This window comes from Rosa rugosa, chromosome 4 (genome assembly GCF_958449725.1).
Source record: "Rosa rugosa chromosome 4, drRosRugo1.1, whole genome shotgun sequence".
Lineage (NCBI taxonomy): Eukaryota > Viridiplantae > Streptophyta > Magnoliopsida > Rosales > Rosaceae > Rosa > Rosa rugosa.
The window spans coordinates 16,374,980-16,390,568 of record NC_084823.1 but is presented as its reverse complement, the minus strand read 5'-3'; the positions used below and the strand labels follow the sequence as shown (position 1 = coordinate 16,390,568).

At 39.3% G+C, this 15,589-nt stretch overlaps 1 protein-coding gene and 1 long non-coding RNA gene across 2 annotated transcripts; both read right to left on the bottom strand.

Moving 5' to 3' along the window:
• Positions 1-8,053: 8,053 nt before the first annotated feature.
• Positions 8,054-12,049, bottom strand: LOC133743119 (protein NRT1/ PTR FAMILY 5.10-like). The gene is made up of 4 exons (XM_062170902.1): positions 11,830-12,049; positions 11,546-11,763; positions 10,033-10,529; positions 8,054-8,958 (listed from the first exon to the last, which is right to left on the bottom strand). The coding sequence occupies exons 1-4, from the start codon at positions 11,966-11,968 to the stop codon at positions 8,142-8,144; spliced, it is 1,671 nt and encodes a 556-aa protein (XP_062026886.1). The 5' UTR covers positions 11,969-12,049; the 3' UTR covers positions 8,054-8,141.
• A 1,574-nt stretch (positions 12,050-13,623) lies between these two features.
• Positions 13,624-15,320, bottom strand: LOC133743814 (uncharacterized). Its single transcript, XR_009863281.1, has 5 exons — positions 15,050-15,320; positions 14,878-14,965; positions 14,749-14,775; positions 14,537-14,667; positions 13,624-13,945 (listed from the first exon to the last, which is right to left on the bottom strand). It is a non-coding gene; the product is annotated as an uncharacterized LOC133743814 (long non-coding RNA).
• Positions 15,321-15,589: the final 269 nt, after the last annotated feature.

Genomic DNA, 15,589 nt, shown 5'->3' with positions numbered 1-15,589 from the left:
CAATGCTTGCTGTATGCTTCTGGAATGCTGCTACTGACAAGGCCTTGGTGAAGGGGTCTGCTAGCTGTGAATTCGTGTCAATGCTCAAAACAGCTATCTCACCATGCTTAACCCTTTCTCTAACACTGTAATTCTTTAAATCAATGTGTTTAGAATTATTTGATCTTTTACTGTTCTTGCTAAAGAAAACTGCTGCCTCATTGTCACAATAAATCACAAGTGTGTCAGCCACAATGTGACTCAATACTTTGGTCTGCATCAAGAAATTTCTAATCCAAAGTCCTTCACACACAGTTTCATGTACTGCAATAAATTCAGCTTGCATGGTGGAGGTTGAAACTAGAGTTTGCTTCATGGTTTTCCAAGCAATAGCACCTCCTGCTAGCATGTACACATATCCACAAGTTGACTTCTTGGAGTCTGGATAGTTCCCTGCGAAATCAGAATCTGAAAATCCAACGAGTTTCAGATCCTCCACTTGCCTATAAACTAGCATGTAATTCTTTGTTTTCTGCAGGTACCTCAACACTTTCTTCCCAGCTACCCAATGTTCATGGCCTGGATTAGATTGAAATCTTGATAAAATCCCTACTGCAAAAGACAAGTCTGGCCTAGTGCAGACTTGTGCATACATGAGACTTCCTATAAGTCTAGCATAAGGCTTTGACTCCATATTTTCTTTCTCAACATCACTTTTGGAACTTTGCTTCTTGGTTAGTTTATCTCCTTTGGACATGGGGACTTCTCTAGCTGCACACTTCTCCATACCAAATCTCTTCAAAACTTTGGTAATATAATTCTGTTGAGACAAACCAAGTAGTCTCTGTGCTCTATCTCTTTTAATCTCAATGCCTAGTACATAGGATGCTTCTCCTAAGTCTTTCATGTCAAAATTCTTTGACAGAAAGCTCTTGGTGTCTTTAAGCAGTTTAATGTTACTGCTAGCCAAAAGTATATCATCGACATAGAGTACTAGGAAAATAAAATTGTTCCCAACTGTCTTCAAGTAAACACACTCATCAACAAGATTCTCTGTAAATCCAAAAGTAGAAATCACAGAATCAAATTTCTTGTACCACTGTCTAGAAGCTTGTTTAAGGCCATAAATTGATTTTCTTAACCTGCATACTAAGTTTTCACTTCCAGCTTGCACAAAACCTTCTGGCTGCTTCATATAAATCACTTCATCTAGTTCACCATTCAAAAAGGCTGTCTTAACATCCATTTGGTGTAGCTCCATATCAAAGTGAGCAACTAAAGCCATGATTATTCTAAACGAGTCTTTTGTAGAAACTGGAGAAAAAGTCTCAGTAAAGTCAATGTCCTCCTTCTGTGTAAAACCCTTGGCAACTAATCTTGCTTTATGTCTCTCTACATTGCCATTTGCGTCTCTTTTGGTTTTGAAAACCCATTTACAACCTATAGGCTTCTGGTTGGGATCAGGTTCAACTAATTCCCAAACCGCATTTTGACTCATGGAATTAATTTCTGCTTCCATTGCTAGCTGCCATCGATGAGATTCACTACTTTCAATGGCCTGGTTAAAAGTAGTTGGATCATTGTCCTCTGCACAGTCCATTTCAATTTCTGCTTCTTGCAGATAAACAATGTAGTCACTATCTTCCCCCCCATAAGTTGGTTTTCTTGCTCTCTGTGATCTTCTAGGCTGAGGATTGTCAGTTACGTGGTCAGTTACTTGACCAGTGACAGTTACTTGGTCAGTTACTTGGTCGGTGACATGACCAGTGACAGTTACTTGACCAGTTACTTGGTCAGTGACATGACTAGTTACAGGTACTTGACCAGTTACATGGTCTACATGTACTCGATCAGTGACTTGGTCAGATACTTGACCAGTTACATGGTCAGTGACTTGTCCAGTGACAGTTACTTGGTCAGTGACATGGTCAGTTGCTTGACTAGTTATAGGTACGTGATCAGTTACTTGGTCAGTTACTCGACCAGTGACTTGATCAATTACTTCTTGTTCTAAAGGCAATGCTACACTTATATTCTCATCCGACACAATTTCCTCAAAATCTGAGGATAAATCCTCAAGGTTTGTATTGTGAACTTTTTCACTTAGCAACTTTACTTGATGTGTTTCAAAAATTCTAGGTGAATGATAAGCAGAATATAATTTATAGCCTTTAGATTTATCTGGATAACCTATAAAATAGCAACTAACAGTTTTGGGGTCAAGTTTATTCAAGTTTGGATTATAAATCCTAGCTTCTGCATGACATCCCCAAACATGGCAGTGATGAAGACTAGGTTTCCTGCCACACCAAAGCTCAAAAGCAGTATTTTCTATGGCTTTACTAGGTGACCTGTTGCAAATATAATTTGCAGTTTTTAAAGCCTCACCCCACAAAAAATTTGGCAAACCAGTTGTACACATCATGCATCTAACCATGTTCAAAAGAGTCCTATTCTTTCTCTCTGCAACACCATTCTGTTGTGGGTTATAGGGTGTTGTATATTGAGCTTTAATTCCATTGTCTTGCAAAAACAAGGCAAATGGACCCTTTTGTTGGCCAGATTCAGTGTACTTGCCATAGAACTCACCCCTTCTATCTGATCTTACTGTTTTGATTTTCTTTTCTAGTTGATTTTCTACCTCAGACTTAAAGATTTGAAAAGTTTTCAATGCTTGTGCCTTTTCTGAAAGTAGATAAACATAACTGTATCTAGAAAAATCACCAATGAATGTGATAAAATACACATTCCCACAGATAGTTTGATGCCTAAATGGTCCACATATATCAATGTGTATGAGTTCTAATAAATTTTGGCTTCTATATGCAGTCTTCTTTCTAGTATTAGTTATTTTTCTCTTAAAGCATTCAACACAGTCTGTTAGATCAGAAAAATCAAGTTCATTTAGGATGTTGTTTTTCACCAAAATTTTCAGTCTCTCTTTTGAAACATGGCCGAGTCTTCTATGCCATAAAAATGCAGACTTTTCATTTAGTTTGGTTCTTTTAACACCTGTTAAAGTGCTAGTACTGTTGGTGTTATTTTCAACAAGTAAAATTTCTTGTTGAGCCATTGAACAATTTAACTGTAAATAATCATTCATAATAACACCAGAACCAATTTGAACAGAATTTTTAGAAATAAGAATTCCATTACTATCCATAACAAGTCTACAACCAGATTTTACTAAAAGAGAAACTGAAACCAAATTCCTTCTCATGGAAGGTACATAAAAAACATTGTCTAGAACTAATAATTTTCCTAATCCTAAATCGAGCTTTAAGGTTCCAATAGTCTTGACTGCCACTCTCATGCCATTGCCTACACACAGGTTCACTTCATCACTTTTTGGGATTCTCCTCCTTATGAATCCCTGCAAAGAAATAGTAATATGAATAGGTGAGCCTGAATCTATCCACAAAGACTGTGGTTCAACATTTATAAGATTAATTTCTAAGGAAAAAACTGTATTAGAAAAAATCTTACCCTTTTTGGCTAACCAGTTCTTATAGCCAGTGCAGTCCTTTTTCATGTGTCCTACTCTTTTGCAAAAGTAGCACTTGAACCTGAATGGCCTGTTTTCCTTGGCCACTGCAGCTGTTGAACTCTTAGTTATGATTTTGGTAGGCTTGAGCTTATTCTGGGGCTTTTTCCTTTTAGGCTTCTCAATGAGGTTAATGGTTGTAGCAGGTTCCTTTTCTTCCTTGATCTTAGATTCCTCATCCACACAGATGGATATAAGTTCATCTAGAGTCCAGTTTCCCTTTTGAGAGTTGTAACTGGTCCTAAGATGACTAAAACTGTTAGGCAAGGAATGTAATGCATAATGCACTACCTGCTCATCCCTAACCCCCATCAAGAGCTCTCTGAGTCTGCCATTTATATTGATCATCTTCATAATATGCTCTCTAACTCCCCCTGAACCCGTGTACTTCAAATCATGAAATTCTTTAGTCAGCCTAGCTGCTTCTGCTTTTTCACTTTCTTTAAACTTAGCACCTATGTGTTCTAGAAAATCTGATGCTAGCTCAGGCTCTTCAATACTTCCCCTGACAGTCATAGACATAGAGGTTCGAATGAGGTTCTTAGCCATTCTATTGGATCTATGCCACTTCTTGTAAAGATCAGTTTCCTTCTTAGTGCTCTTTTCAGTTAACTCTTCAGGTTTGTCCTCAGTGAAGCAATAGTCTATGTTTTCATGCATTCCCATGTAGTTTTCTACGGAGTCTAGCCAAGCTCTATAATTTGTTCCAGTTAACATCAAGACACTGTTCAAGTTCATGTAAGAGTTACCTAAGGAGCAAAACAAAATTCATGTGAGTTCTCAATTTTGTAAAGAAAATAACTTTAAGTTTTCTGTGTTTTATTTAGCTTTAAGCAATCAAAACAAGAACATACAGAAAATCTAAACAAACCATACTTGCATTCATGTCAGTCCATAACAAAAAACAATGTTAAGCAACACTTTTGAGCAGAAGCATAACATCCTGGAGTTCTTTATCAATATGCCATGTTCAATGAAAACAAGTTATCCAAAGAAATTTATCCACATCTTTAGACAGAAGAAAAATTTCTAAGTATCCGTATTTATTTTCATCAAACATGCATACTGCTGTTTTGTATTCTAAAACCATACTTAACCACTTCTTTGGAAGATAAAACTGAAGCATAGTTTTAAAACACAAAACACAATTTCAGTTTTGTTACTCGATCAGGTACAGTTACTTGGTCAGTTACTTGACCAGTTACACGTACCTGATCAATGTTTTCTGCCAACATCAATGAAGGATGCTTTGTGCATCATAATCACTTATGCCAACAGAAAACCACAAAACATATGAGCTCTTTTACTTTACATTCTATCCAGATTCATCCTTGTAAGAAAATTAAGCTCTTGTATCTGTCAACTTTAACAACGTGTAAACAAAATCTGGGAGATTTTTGTTCTTCATACAATTTTACACAATCACAGATACAATACCATATCATCAATCAATTCAACATGCATATTCAAGCATAACCAAAATTGATTCGATTCCAAGAAACCACAGAACAATCAAGAAATTGTAAATTTCATCCGGTCACCATCTACTCTAGCCTAACGCACGCCTGGAATGCAACTAGGGTTCTTGAGCACAATCAAAAACTCAATTATCATGCTATGAATCGAAATCAATTTCACAGAAAAACCTATTTTTGCTTTTTCCCCAATTTGCTGCTAAAAAATCATAGCGGAAGCGTGAATTTTATAATTAACCAGATGCAGCAGTCGACTTAAGTAACTTACCTTGATCAGGTACCTGACCAGTTACTTGGTCAGTTACCTAGTCAGTTACTTACTTGGTCAGGTACCTGATCAGTTACATGACCAGTGACTTAGTCAGTAACCTGATCAGTTACTTGACCCGTAAAGCAAAAACCCTTAAAAAAATTTATGTTTGTTTTGCAAAACCCTAAAACGATTTTTCATATTTGTGAGCCTATGCTCTGATACCAATTGTAAAACCATAATTACATGCTCACAACATATGCACAACAATCATAAAAGGATTAAGGCTTACCTTTAGCAATAACAGACATGGATTCCATCTTATGCAACTGCTTAACTCGATCACTGAATGTGGTCTTCTGTTACTTACCAACTTGCTTCTCAATGGACAGAACTTATGCAATAGTCGTCGGTAGTAATCAGGGACCAATTCATCTGTATATATATGAGACTTAAACCTCAAGAAGCTTCCCATTAAAGCATTCCTTGTCGGTTTAGGTTTTACTGTTAGATTCCTAATGTATGACAACTTGTAGCCTTTCTTGTAGACTAAGCAATGGATTACTATCCTTAATGAATTGATACACTACTTCATTAAGTCACTAGTATTGATTTACTGTTTGCATCCATGTTAAACTAGGATTGATATTAAGCTAATCATCAATTACTTTATGATGATATGTGTTATGTCCATATTTGATCTTACAGTTCAACCTCCTAGTCCTAGCCTCCTAGGTGATGAAAACTGAAGTTTCTTGGCACAAAACTGAGGATGCAACTCATCTTAATGTGGCAGCTTTACAGTTGCTACAAGCACCAAAGACTGGTATAGTTGGAGGCCTTTTCCCAACCAAGGCAAAGGTTACAAAACCACCATAAGCTTCATCAACTACTAAAGTTATGCCTTGAAAGGGCAAAGGTTTACTACCAGAGCACAAAGATTCCTATACATCTCATCCTAGGTTTGGTTTCGTAATTGCATAACTTGGAATGCAGATTAGGTTTTAACAAGTGCTAAAGTATAAACACAAGGGTATTTCGACTATTTTCACCAGAGAGAAGAATGCTCGTGCATAACAAATTAACAAGTAAGGAATGTCAGTGCTATAGTATAAAGACTCAGGTTACCAAAAAGGCGGTGCGGTCAGGCACAACCATTCCACCTTTCGAAATGCTGATGTTATGGGAAACAGAAGCAGTCACCAGCAACAACATAGAGTTTCCCCTGCAACTCCACTAACTCGGCTCAGCTTTCCCTCCTAAGAAGCTGGTAATGGCTTCAAGTCAAGTTGAGCATATATCCCTTAAATTGTAAAATGATGTATGATGGAAATGGAGATAATACCTCGCTCATTTTCACATCGTAAACACCCAGATATATGCAAATAACATTACTTCAACTAAGTTCCATTTTTTGGATTTCGGAATTCTCTTCTTATCCATGACAAAGCAGGTAGTTGCTAAGCTAGTGCCTGTGCTTTCTAAGGATCGTCATTGCTTTCCAATACGAGAACGTTTCCAGGAAATTACTTGTGCCCTAAAACATGGAAATTACTTGTTCTAAAAGTCCAATTTAGTGTTGACTAATCTAATTCCATGTTTTGTAGAAAATCTTAACAAGAGGAGAAAAAATTCTGGCGAATTTTCCATGCACCACCACTTTTGGCGGCACAAGTACTTCATGAAGCAATCCCAGAAAAATAGAAGTTTAAATGGAGCAATTAGGCATTAACCATAAAGTACATATGCTAAGGATGCAGTTTGATCATTCCTTTGGCCGGAGATTACAGGGGAAGTCCACGAAAATCATTGTGCAGAACAGTTGTTGCAAAGCAGAAAACTGCAGTTTAGAATCAGTTTATCGGGAACAGTTTTGGGGAGCTTTTCTTACAACATTCCAAGTGGACTCTTGCAGAAAGGCCGACATTCCTTGAAGACATGATGTTTTAATACAATATGAGCCTAAGAACTGGTCGGAAAAGTCATCAAGGAAGCGGGAGGTAATGCACAAAACATGCTTCCCGAGAAGGCAGAACTATCAGCTCTTCACGAAACCTTTTGGGAGATCTTTTCCGGCGACTTACTTGGAGTTTTTCTCGAAGATTGTAGATCAATCTAGAAGACATGATGCAGTTTAAGTTTGCTTCACTAGCTGTACACCAATTGAGGTCTCTAGGCGGCTAGGGTTGCTATTACAAGGATTTAGATAGTTTGGACTTGTGTTCATATGATTAGGCTTATAAATGAGCGAATGTGTTAGCAGTGAGGGTCACCTGTCCTTTGCTCGGTAGCTTATACCATTTATGATTTTGGTGTAAGACAGCATCTGATGTACGTGCCTTCTGGCCATGGATAAATGAATGAAGTTATCTCTTTTCCTCAAAAAAAAAAAAAAAATCTAGAAGACATGATGTCATAGAGTAGGTAGGAGAACCATCCAAAAACATCACAATAGCAAGTCAAACCTAGTCCAAGAAGGAAGCTTCAAAAGCAAAAAACGAATCTTAGTCAAATAAGGGTAACCATCAGTGTCTAGCAGCGGAGTTTGGGTCTCTGAAGAAGTAGCCATCGGCGCTGGTGGCTGTGAAATGGAAGAGATATTGCGTACACAAATATGTTTTGTATTTGTTGTGCCATGTTCTCCTTAAACTAGGTCTATTTAACTCCATTCCTTTTTGGAGTTACCCACCATGTTGGATGGTTTAATTTATCTGACAAACAGTATCAATCAAGATTAAAATCAAATGGAAAGGAATCTTTCCTGACTAGACAAGAGTGCTAGTACGTGTTTGTGAGAGAACAATACTCAACACAAAATCAAACTTTTCATATTTATCACAACAGATGTGATGACACTGTATTTTGTGGTAATTATAACGATTCAGATTTGTGTTTATATTGTACTAGCCCGATTATAAATGTAAGATTTTGCAAAATACATGTAGGCCAACAATCCTACTGCACTGAGTGCTGCTAGTAACCAGTAAAAGTAATCAAGATGTGCAAGATTAAGGTTGTCGGAAAACCAGCTAGTGTGGCCTGCCCAACTGGTTACTTCCTCAATAACAGAGACAAGAAAGCTGCTCAGAAAGTTTCCCACACCCAATATACTGAGGTAGAGGGCAAGTCCTATGCTTCTTAATTCATTTGGTACCTGATCGTAGAAGAACTCTTGTAGACCAACAATGGTGAAAACATCGGCTAGTCCATACAAAAAGTACTGAGGAACCAACCACCAAATACTCATTGGAATTGTGGCACTTGGCAGATCAACCAGATCATAATCTTTGGCGGTCTGAAGCCTTTTCATCTCAACTAAAGCTGCAACGACCATAGTCATGATAGAGAAAAACATCCCAGTTCCGATTCTTTGTAGCAGTGTAATGCCAGAGGGTTCTCTGGTGAAAGCTCTTGCCATTGGAACTAACATGCGGTCATAAATGGGTATGATCATCATTATGGCAAGGCAGATAAATGACTGAAGTGAAGCAGCTGGTATGTCAAAACCGGGCACAATAGTTCTGTCCATGGTAGCACCTTGCTTGGTGAAGAAAGTACTGGACTGTGCACATACAATAGAATATGCCAAGCATGTAGCCCATATTGGAAACAGCCTCAGAACAGCCTTTGCTTCCTCAACCTCAGCGATGGTACACACCTTCCCATTTTTCTTCAAATTATCTGGTGCAAGCAAGGCTTTGTTGAGGAACCTGCAAAATTAGAGGAAAAAGAACTTAAAAGAAGCTTCAATAGAGCTTTGGTCGAGTACTTAAACTTATGAGATCAATTACAGTTTCCTGTTGTCAGCGACATGAATAACAAAGATTTACATTATAAGGGAAATATACTAAAGTGGAGTGAATAACTTTAGTACAGCAAATAATACATAGGAGACTTTTAGTTGGAATGACGGCTTTTTCAATAAATAAAGTCACTTTACAAGACATAACACAAAGTTCCATTAAATGGCGAAGTTCAAAAGCCCCCAAAAGTATGTGTAGTATAACTGATGCACTGAAACGACATAGTTCTTGCAGAACCATCTAAAACCACAATAACTGCAGCACCGGTTTGAAAAGTGCATTTATAAATTCTAAAATGCCCTTGTTACACAACAACGAACACGCATAGCTGTATAATGACAGATTTTTCACTCAGTGTACCTTAATCCCAACTATTATATGCCTGAGTACAAACTAATTGGCATACATCAGACCCAAAAAAAAGAAAGAAAAGAAAACTGGGATTCATATAAATAATAAGAAATATGACAATCTTCGTTACATGCTGTGTAAAACTGATAGGGATAGGATCCAAATGGGAAATAACACAAAGTTCCATTAAATGGCGAAGTTCAAAAGCCCCCAAAATTATATGTAGTATAACTGATGCACTGAAACGACATAGTTCTTGCAGAACCATCTAAAACCACAATAACTGCAGCACCAGTTCGAAAAGTGCATTTATAAATTCTAAAATGCCCTTGTTACACAACAACGAACACGCATAGCTGTATAAATGACAGATTTTTCACTCAATGTACCTTAATCCCAACTATTATATGCCTGAGTACAAACTAATTGGCATACATCAGACCCAAAAAAAAGAAAGAAAAGAAACACTTGGTAAGAATCTTCATCGATCAAATACTTTTAAAAGTCAGTACTCAGAAGAGTCATGCAAGATAAATTGGGCTTCATATGTATCAAACTCTTTTATTGAATCTTTCTCCGAGTTTACTCTTCATTCTCTTTAATCTAAACCTATGCATATAAGATGCTTACTTGAATTGTTCAGAACTTTGATCAGGCAAGGTTCCAAGGGATTCCTCTTCAGAAGCTATTGCTGAAGGACTAGTTCGCCGGTTCCTTAATGCAGCAACAAAAACCTTGCCGATTCTCACAAATGGGCTTTCCTCCTCCCCTTTGATGCTATACCGGTATGTCCTAGTTCCACTGACAAAAATAATCAGTGCAAGGACCATCACAACACAAGGAATTCCAAAACCCAGACCCCAGCTTAGATTGTCCTGTATGTAGGTCAATACTGAGAATGTCAATATTATGCCTGCATTCATACCAAAGTACCACCAATTGAAGAATGAGCTTTTCGCTTTGCACTCCACTGGATGTTGTCCATCAAACTGATCTGCCCCGAAAGCCTGAACACATGGCTTGTGTCCACCTTGCGCAACTGCTACTAGATATAGAGAGAAGAAGAATAACAATATTTGAAGCTCAGAAGAAGTAAGCAAGGCCGACACGGTCAACAAGCCGAGTCCCTGTTCCAATATAAGTCAAGAACAATAATATTCAAACATAGCAAGGTGTAGAAAACAATAATCATTGGTAACTTTTTTTTTTTTGGTGAATAGACTTCAATCAATAAAACACCCAAGGAAAAGCCCAAGGGGAAGGCCCAAAACAGACCAAGTACATAGCAACAAAAGAGAGGAAAAATCAACCCTCCCACAGGCCGGTTCGACATGAACAGGACAAGGAAGGAGACCCTCAAAAAGACAAAAGAAATGAACAAAGAACTCATGGAGGACCAGGCAACCCATCACTTCTGAGAACACTTAAGAGTGAAGGTGGTGGTCGATCGACCCATCTTTGCAGACCCACCTCCTTCTTTGCAAGAGAAGCCGCCAAGTGTGCAGCGGCATTCGCTTTACGGGGAATCCATTCCCACCGAGCATCAGCAAAAAGAAGAGCCTTTTGTCTGATTTCTTTCAAAAGAGGAAAAATCTTCCAATAATCATTGGTAACTTGATCCTCCATCAGGAGTGATTCTTGCGTGGGGCAGCCGCACCGCCACGTGGTGCGGCAGGCCAATCATTCCCCTAGCAGGGGGGTATTTTGGGTATTTCACATTTAAAAACCATGGACAATTTCGGAACAAAGACAAAAATTTCTTAAATTTGATTGGGCAGCCGCACCGTACACGTGGTGCGGCTACCCGCACCTAAGAATTGGCCCTCCATCAGAAGGTAAAGTGAAATATAGATCAAATCTGCAGTATTTTTTAGTACACTGGCAAAACCAGAACTCAGTTTATGGTGAAAAACCAGAATTCAGTTTAAACCAGGCCAAAAGGTAGCACGTGGAAAGACCATGACTGAATTCATGAGAAGTCTACATTAAAAGTAGTTCGTGACAAGAATACTCATTTTCTCACTGTCAGCCAGAAAGCCATAATTCTGTCGAAATTTAAGCATGTTCACTGAGTGCAAAATAAATAATGGAGCGGAAAAAAGAAACAAAAAAAATAATAAAAAATGGGATGAAAGCGACAGACCAAAATGTAGAGGAGAGAAGCAACAATAATGGTGCGATAGCGACCCAGAAAAGAATCCGCCACGAATGCTCCCAGTAGAGGAAGCAACTGCGCCGTTCCGGACCATATGTTCACATTCTCCGCCGCCGTCACCGTCGACTGTCCCAACGGCCCCGTCAGAAACGTTATCAGATTCGAGCTAATCCCATAGTACGCGAAACTCTCGGCAACTTCCACCCCTGAGTCAAATTCAAATGATTCTTTAGCTTCTCAATACTGCAAGTGAAGGCAAGTGATTGCGTTACCTATTATGAAGGAAGCGGAACGCCAACCGCCTGAGGTGGATCTGCGGACCTGATGGCCTTTGTAGTCAACGGCGCCATCTACGACGTCGTCTAGGAGTGGGGTTCGGGTCTCCGGAGATTCTTGGAGAGAAGTAGCCATTACCGGTGGTTGGGTCGAGTAGGGTATCCAACTCCTTCATTTACTATAGATAGTGGTACAGTTTTGGATAATAATGAGATATCTATTAAATTATATCCAACAATTTAATAAAGAATTCTGATTACTATTAGATATCAAAGATGTTTTTTTTTTTTTTTTTTGAGAAATAGATAACTTCATTACTTATTCATGGTCAGAAGGCACGTACATCATACGCTGTCTCACATCAAAAGTAGTTGTTGGCACAAGCCGCCAAACATATGACAGGTGACCCTCATTAACAAACAAAATACGCACATTTCATAGTGCCTAGCCAAATGAAACAAACTCCAAAACTATCTAAGTTCTTGCCATAGCAACCCTAGCCGCCTAGAGACCTTAATTGGTGTACGACTAGAGAAGCTAACCTACATAGCACCAGACTCTACCTCAAATGCTAGACATAAAGAGAGGAAAACAGGAAGCTTATAGAACACTAGAAGTAGGCCGAAGCCACTAAGACCACTTGAAAAAACTAGACAAGAAAACTAACATCAGATGTCCCATCCACATGAACAACAGATCTGGCCCAAGGACATAGCTCAAATGCCAAGCCCTAGCCACCAGGCCCAGCCCTAAAGCATTGGTGACGAGCAGAACACCGCACCACAACCAAAGAACGACATCGCCGCCGCCACTGACAACCACAAAGTCGCTGCCACCATCGACATCCACGAATTCGCCATCGTCGTAGCACACTAGTTAATCACCCCACCAACACACCAAGGCCAGCGCCTCAACCGAAACCAAACGACGAGATCGCCACCAAAACGGAACTGTAAATCCGTCCTCCCGCCGCCCGCCGCCTTATCCAGCCTCGCAACCGCCCCATTTGCATTTGAGCCTCATCCTCTTCCAAATCTAAAGGTCACAGCAGATTGCACCCAGCCACCAGTTTCCCCGTCAGCCCTCAGTAGCCGCCAAACGCTTCCGATCTCATCACCAGTCCGTAGCCAAATCGGGATCGATCCGGGCACCAACTCGCTTCAGATCTCATTCACGCTTGCAGCCTCGCCGCACATCTAGAAGCATCTCAGAAAACGAATCCCGTCCGACCACGCTCAACGCACACTGGCAAAGGCCGAGGCCCGCCTAGCATGGCGGCGTAGTCGGACGAGCTTGAAGGGAGTAGGTCGCGGAGGCGCGTACAAGGGTTGAGAGAGAGAATAGGTTCCCTAGGGTTGGCGGCGTATTACTTACTTTGTCGGTGATTTGATGGCTGCGGAACCTCTAATACTATGGAAGATGTTTTGTGTAAACTTATTGTGGAAAATTAATATATAGAAGATGTTCAATAGATTCATGCCTAATAAAGAGCAAACTTATTAATTTGCTATACTGCAGCTCTTCAACTGATTCATGACATCTTACCAAATTATTGAACATGTTCTGATTACTATTAAATTTTTCTCTTCAATACGTCATCAGTCAATAGGTTGGTGCTTACACTCTATTCAGTCTTGGATAGGCCTCATCATGGGTCGAGCTAGGGCCAACCCTATCCTAAAATTTAGGGCTTAGGGTAGGGCCGGGTCGGGCTTTGACAAAGTCAACAGAACTTAGGGCCGGGCCGGCCTTTCCGAATAGGGTCGGGCCGGGCTTTTGTCTAACTCACATAAAACCAAATTTTACTAATTATAAAATAAATAAATAAAAAATACATCACTGAGTACTTTGATATTTCAGAACCTGAGTTAATACAAATAATTACAAATCCCACATAAACTAAAGTCTCAAACTCACATTCTCAGTTCCTCAGTCTCACTGATTAATTGCACTGAGGCACTAAGGCTACAAAAACTGATTTGATACAAGAACTGATCAAGTCCTCATCAATTCCCAAAAACGTTGTAATGTTTGATACAAAAATTGTATCAATTCCCAAAAAGTTGCAAAGGTTTGTTGTTTGCACAATCAAGTCTTCACCAAGCAAAGAACCTGCACAAAAACATACAAATAATTTAGAAACTGGACATATATTTCAGTTCACACAAACAAAACATACCAACTAGACACATATATATACATATTCAGTGATTTAACAGACTGAAAATTTTGCCCGTTGCTTTATATAAACTCTTTAAAGTGTCAATTACTCAAATAATCAATACATAACATCACTGCCATCAACAAACTGAATGGGAATGAGAGATTACCTCACCAAGTGGGTTAAATCCACATTCCATACCTGTCACTACATGTCCAGCATTTAGGTACAGCCAAAGTGTGAAAATTTTATTTTGTATTAATTCTGGTAATGGATAGGAAATGTTTAAAGATTCCTTTTTAAATTTTTACTACTACTTTTACATTTCTTTCAGTATGTAGTTAGAAATAAAAGCATAGATAACCAATCCAATTGCAAAATTCTGGGGAAAATTCACAACTTTCAGGCCACATTACAATTTGGATTTAAACACAGTTATCTTGCCTACATCATACAACGCTCCAAAATTTGTGATCTCTCATTGATTGGGCAACCAAAAATTGAAATACCCAATAAAAAAGCAAAAGAAAATAGAGAAGTACCATTCAAGGAGCTTCATAAACTGATAAAAGCATGTTCAAATAGCAAGATCAATGAGAAGACGACTCAATACGTATTTATCTTGTGAGTATCTGTAATGGAATTTGTCTCGATTGCTCTAATGGAAGAATACCTGTCAGAATGATGATCAGGGAAAACCATCATAATCATCATGAGTTAAATATTACAATTGTTAAGTCAGAGAGGGACTTACAGAGGATAGACCAGAGCAAAGAGAGGCCTGCAAGTAAATCATAAACAAAACCAAAATTGTTATTATATTCTGAGAATTTTTTTCTCAACTTTACCAATTAAGGTGTTCATCTTCTTAGAGAAAGCGTACCATGCAAGAACAACAAAGCATTGGAGCGCAAATCCAACAAGACCCAGTAAGCCAATCTTGAGCTTCAGCGTCTTCGTATGGTTACGGGCTGCAGTGTCAAGGAATAACTGTGAGATTTCGAGAGCCAAAGAGAGATTCAAACCCAGCTCGCATCAACAAGAACGGTCGGAACCTGAGAATTATACTCGATCTTCGATCCGTCGCAAGCTCCCCACAGTCAACATCACAGCCTCAGATCGCCTAGCGTCTACTCCACCTCGATCTTCGATCCGACTCGTCGCAAGCTCACCTCGTGTCTACGGGATACTGGGATAGCGTCTGGCCGTCTGCCGTAGGTGGTGGCTGAGAGAGGCGGTCTGGACTCTGATGAAGGAACAGCGGGTTTGAGAGAGAGGCAGCCTATGTTTGAGAGAGTCCCATATGTGGGATAGCGTCTCTAGGTTTTGCTTTTGCCCTATTGCTACTTGAGTTGGACTTGGACAGTTGGGCTTCGTACCTTCAGCCTTTGGGCCTTAAACACACTTCTGAGACCAGTTTTGTAATATGACAGATTGTAGATTCAAATAATTCATCAAAACTCCCATAGTTTTTTACACATGTAATATTGAAATAGAAAATAACAAAAATATAATATTAAATTTTAGGGCCGGGTTAGGGCCGGGCTTTTAGGGTCGGGTCGGGCCTAGCCCTAAAGGGCTCAATCGGGCCGGGC

What these genes read in the sequence shown, in the direction of transcription:
- LOC133743119 (XM_062170902.1), bottom strand. Translation starts at nt 11,968, where the DNA reads ATGGCTACTTCTCTCCAAGAATCTCCGGAGACCCGAACCCCACTCCTA. An exon ending in TTCCGCTTCCTTCATAATAG is followed by an intron (nt 11,764 to 11,829) that starts GTAACGCAATCA and finishes AATTTGACTCAG; the next exon opens with GGGTGGAAGTTGCCGAGAGT. An exon ending in CAAAGTTCTGAACAATTCAA is followed by an intron (nt 8,959 to 10,032) that starts GTAAGCATCTTA and finishes CTAATTTTGCAG; the next exon opens with GTTCCTCAACAAAGCCTTGC.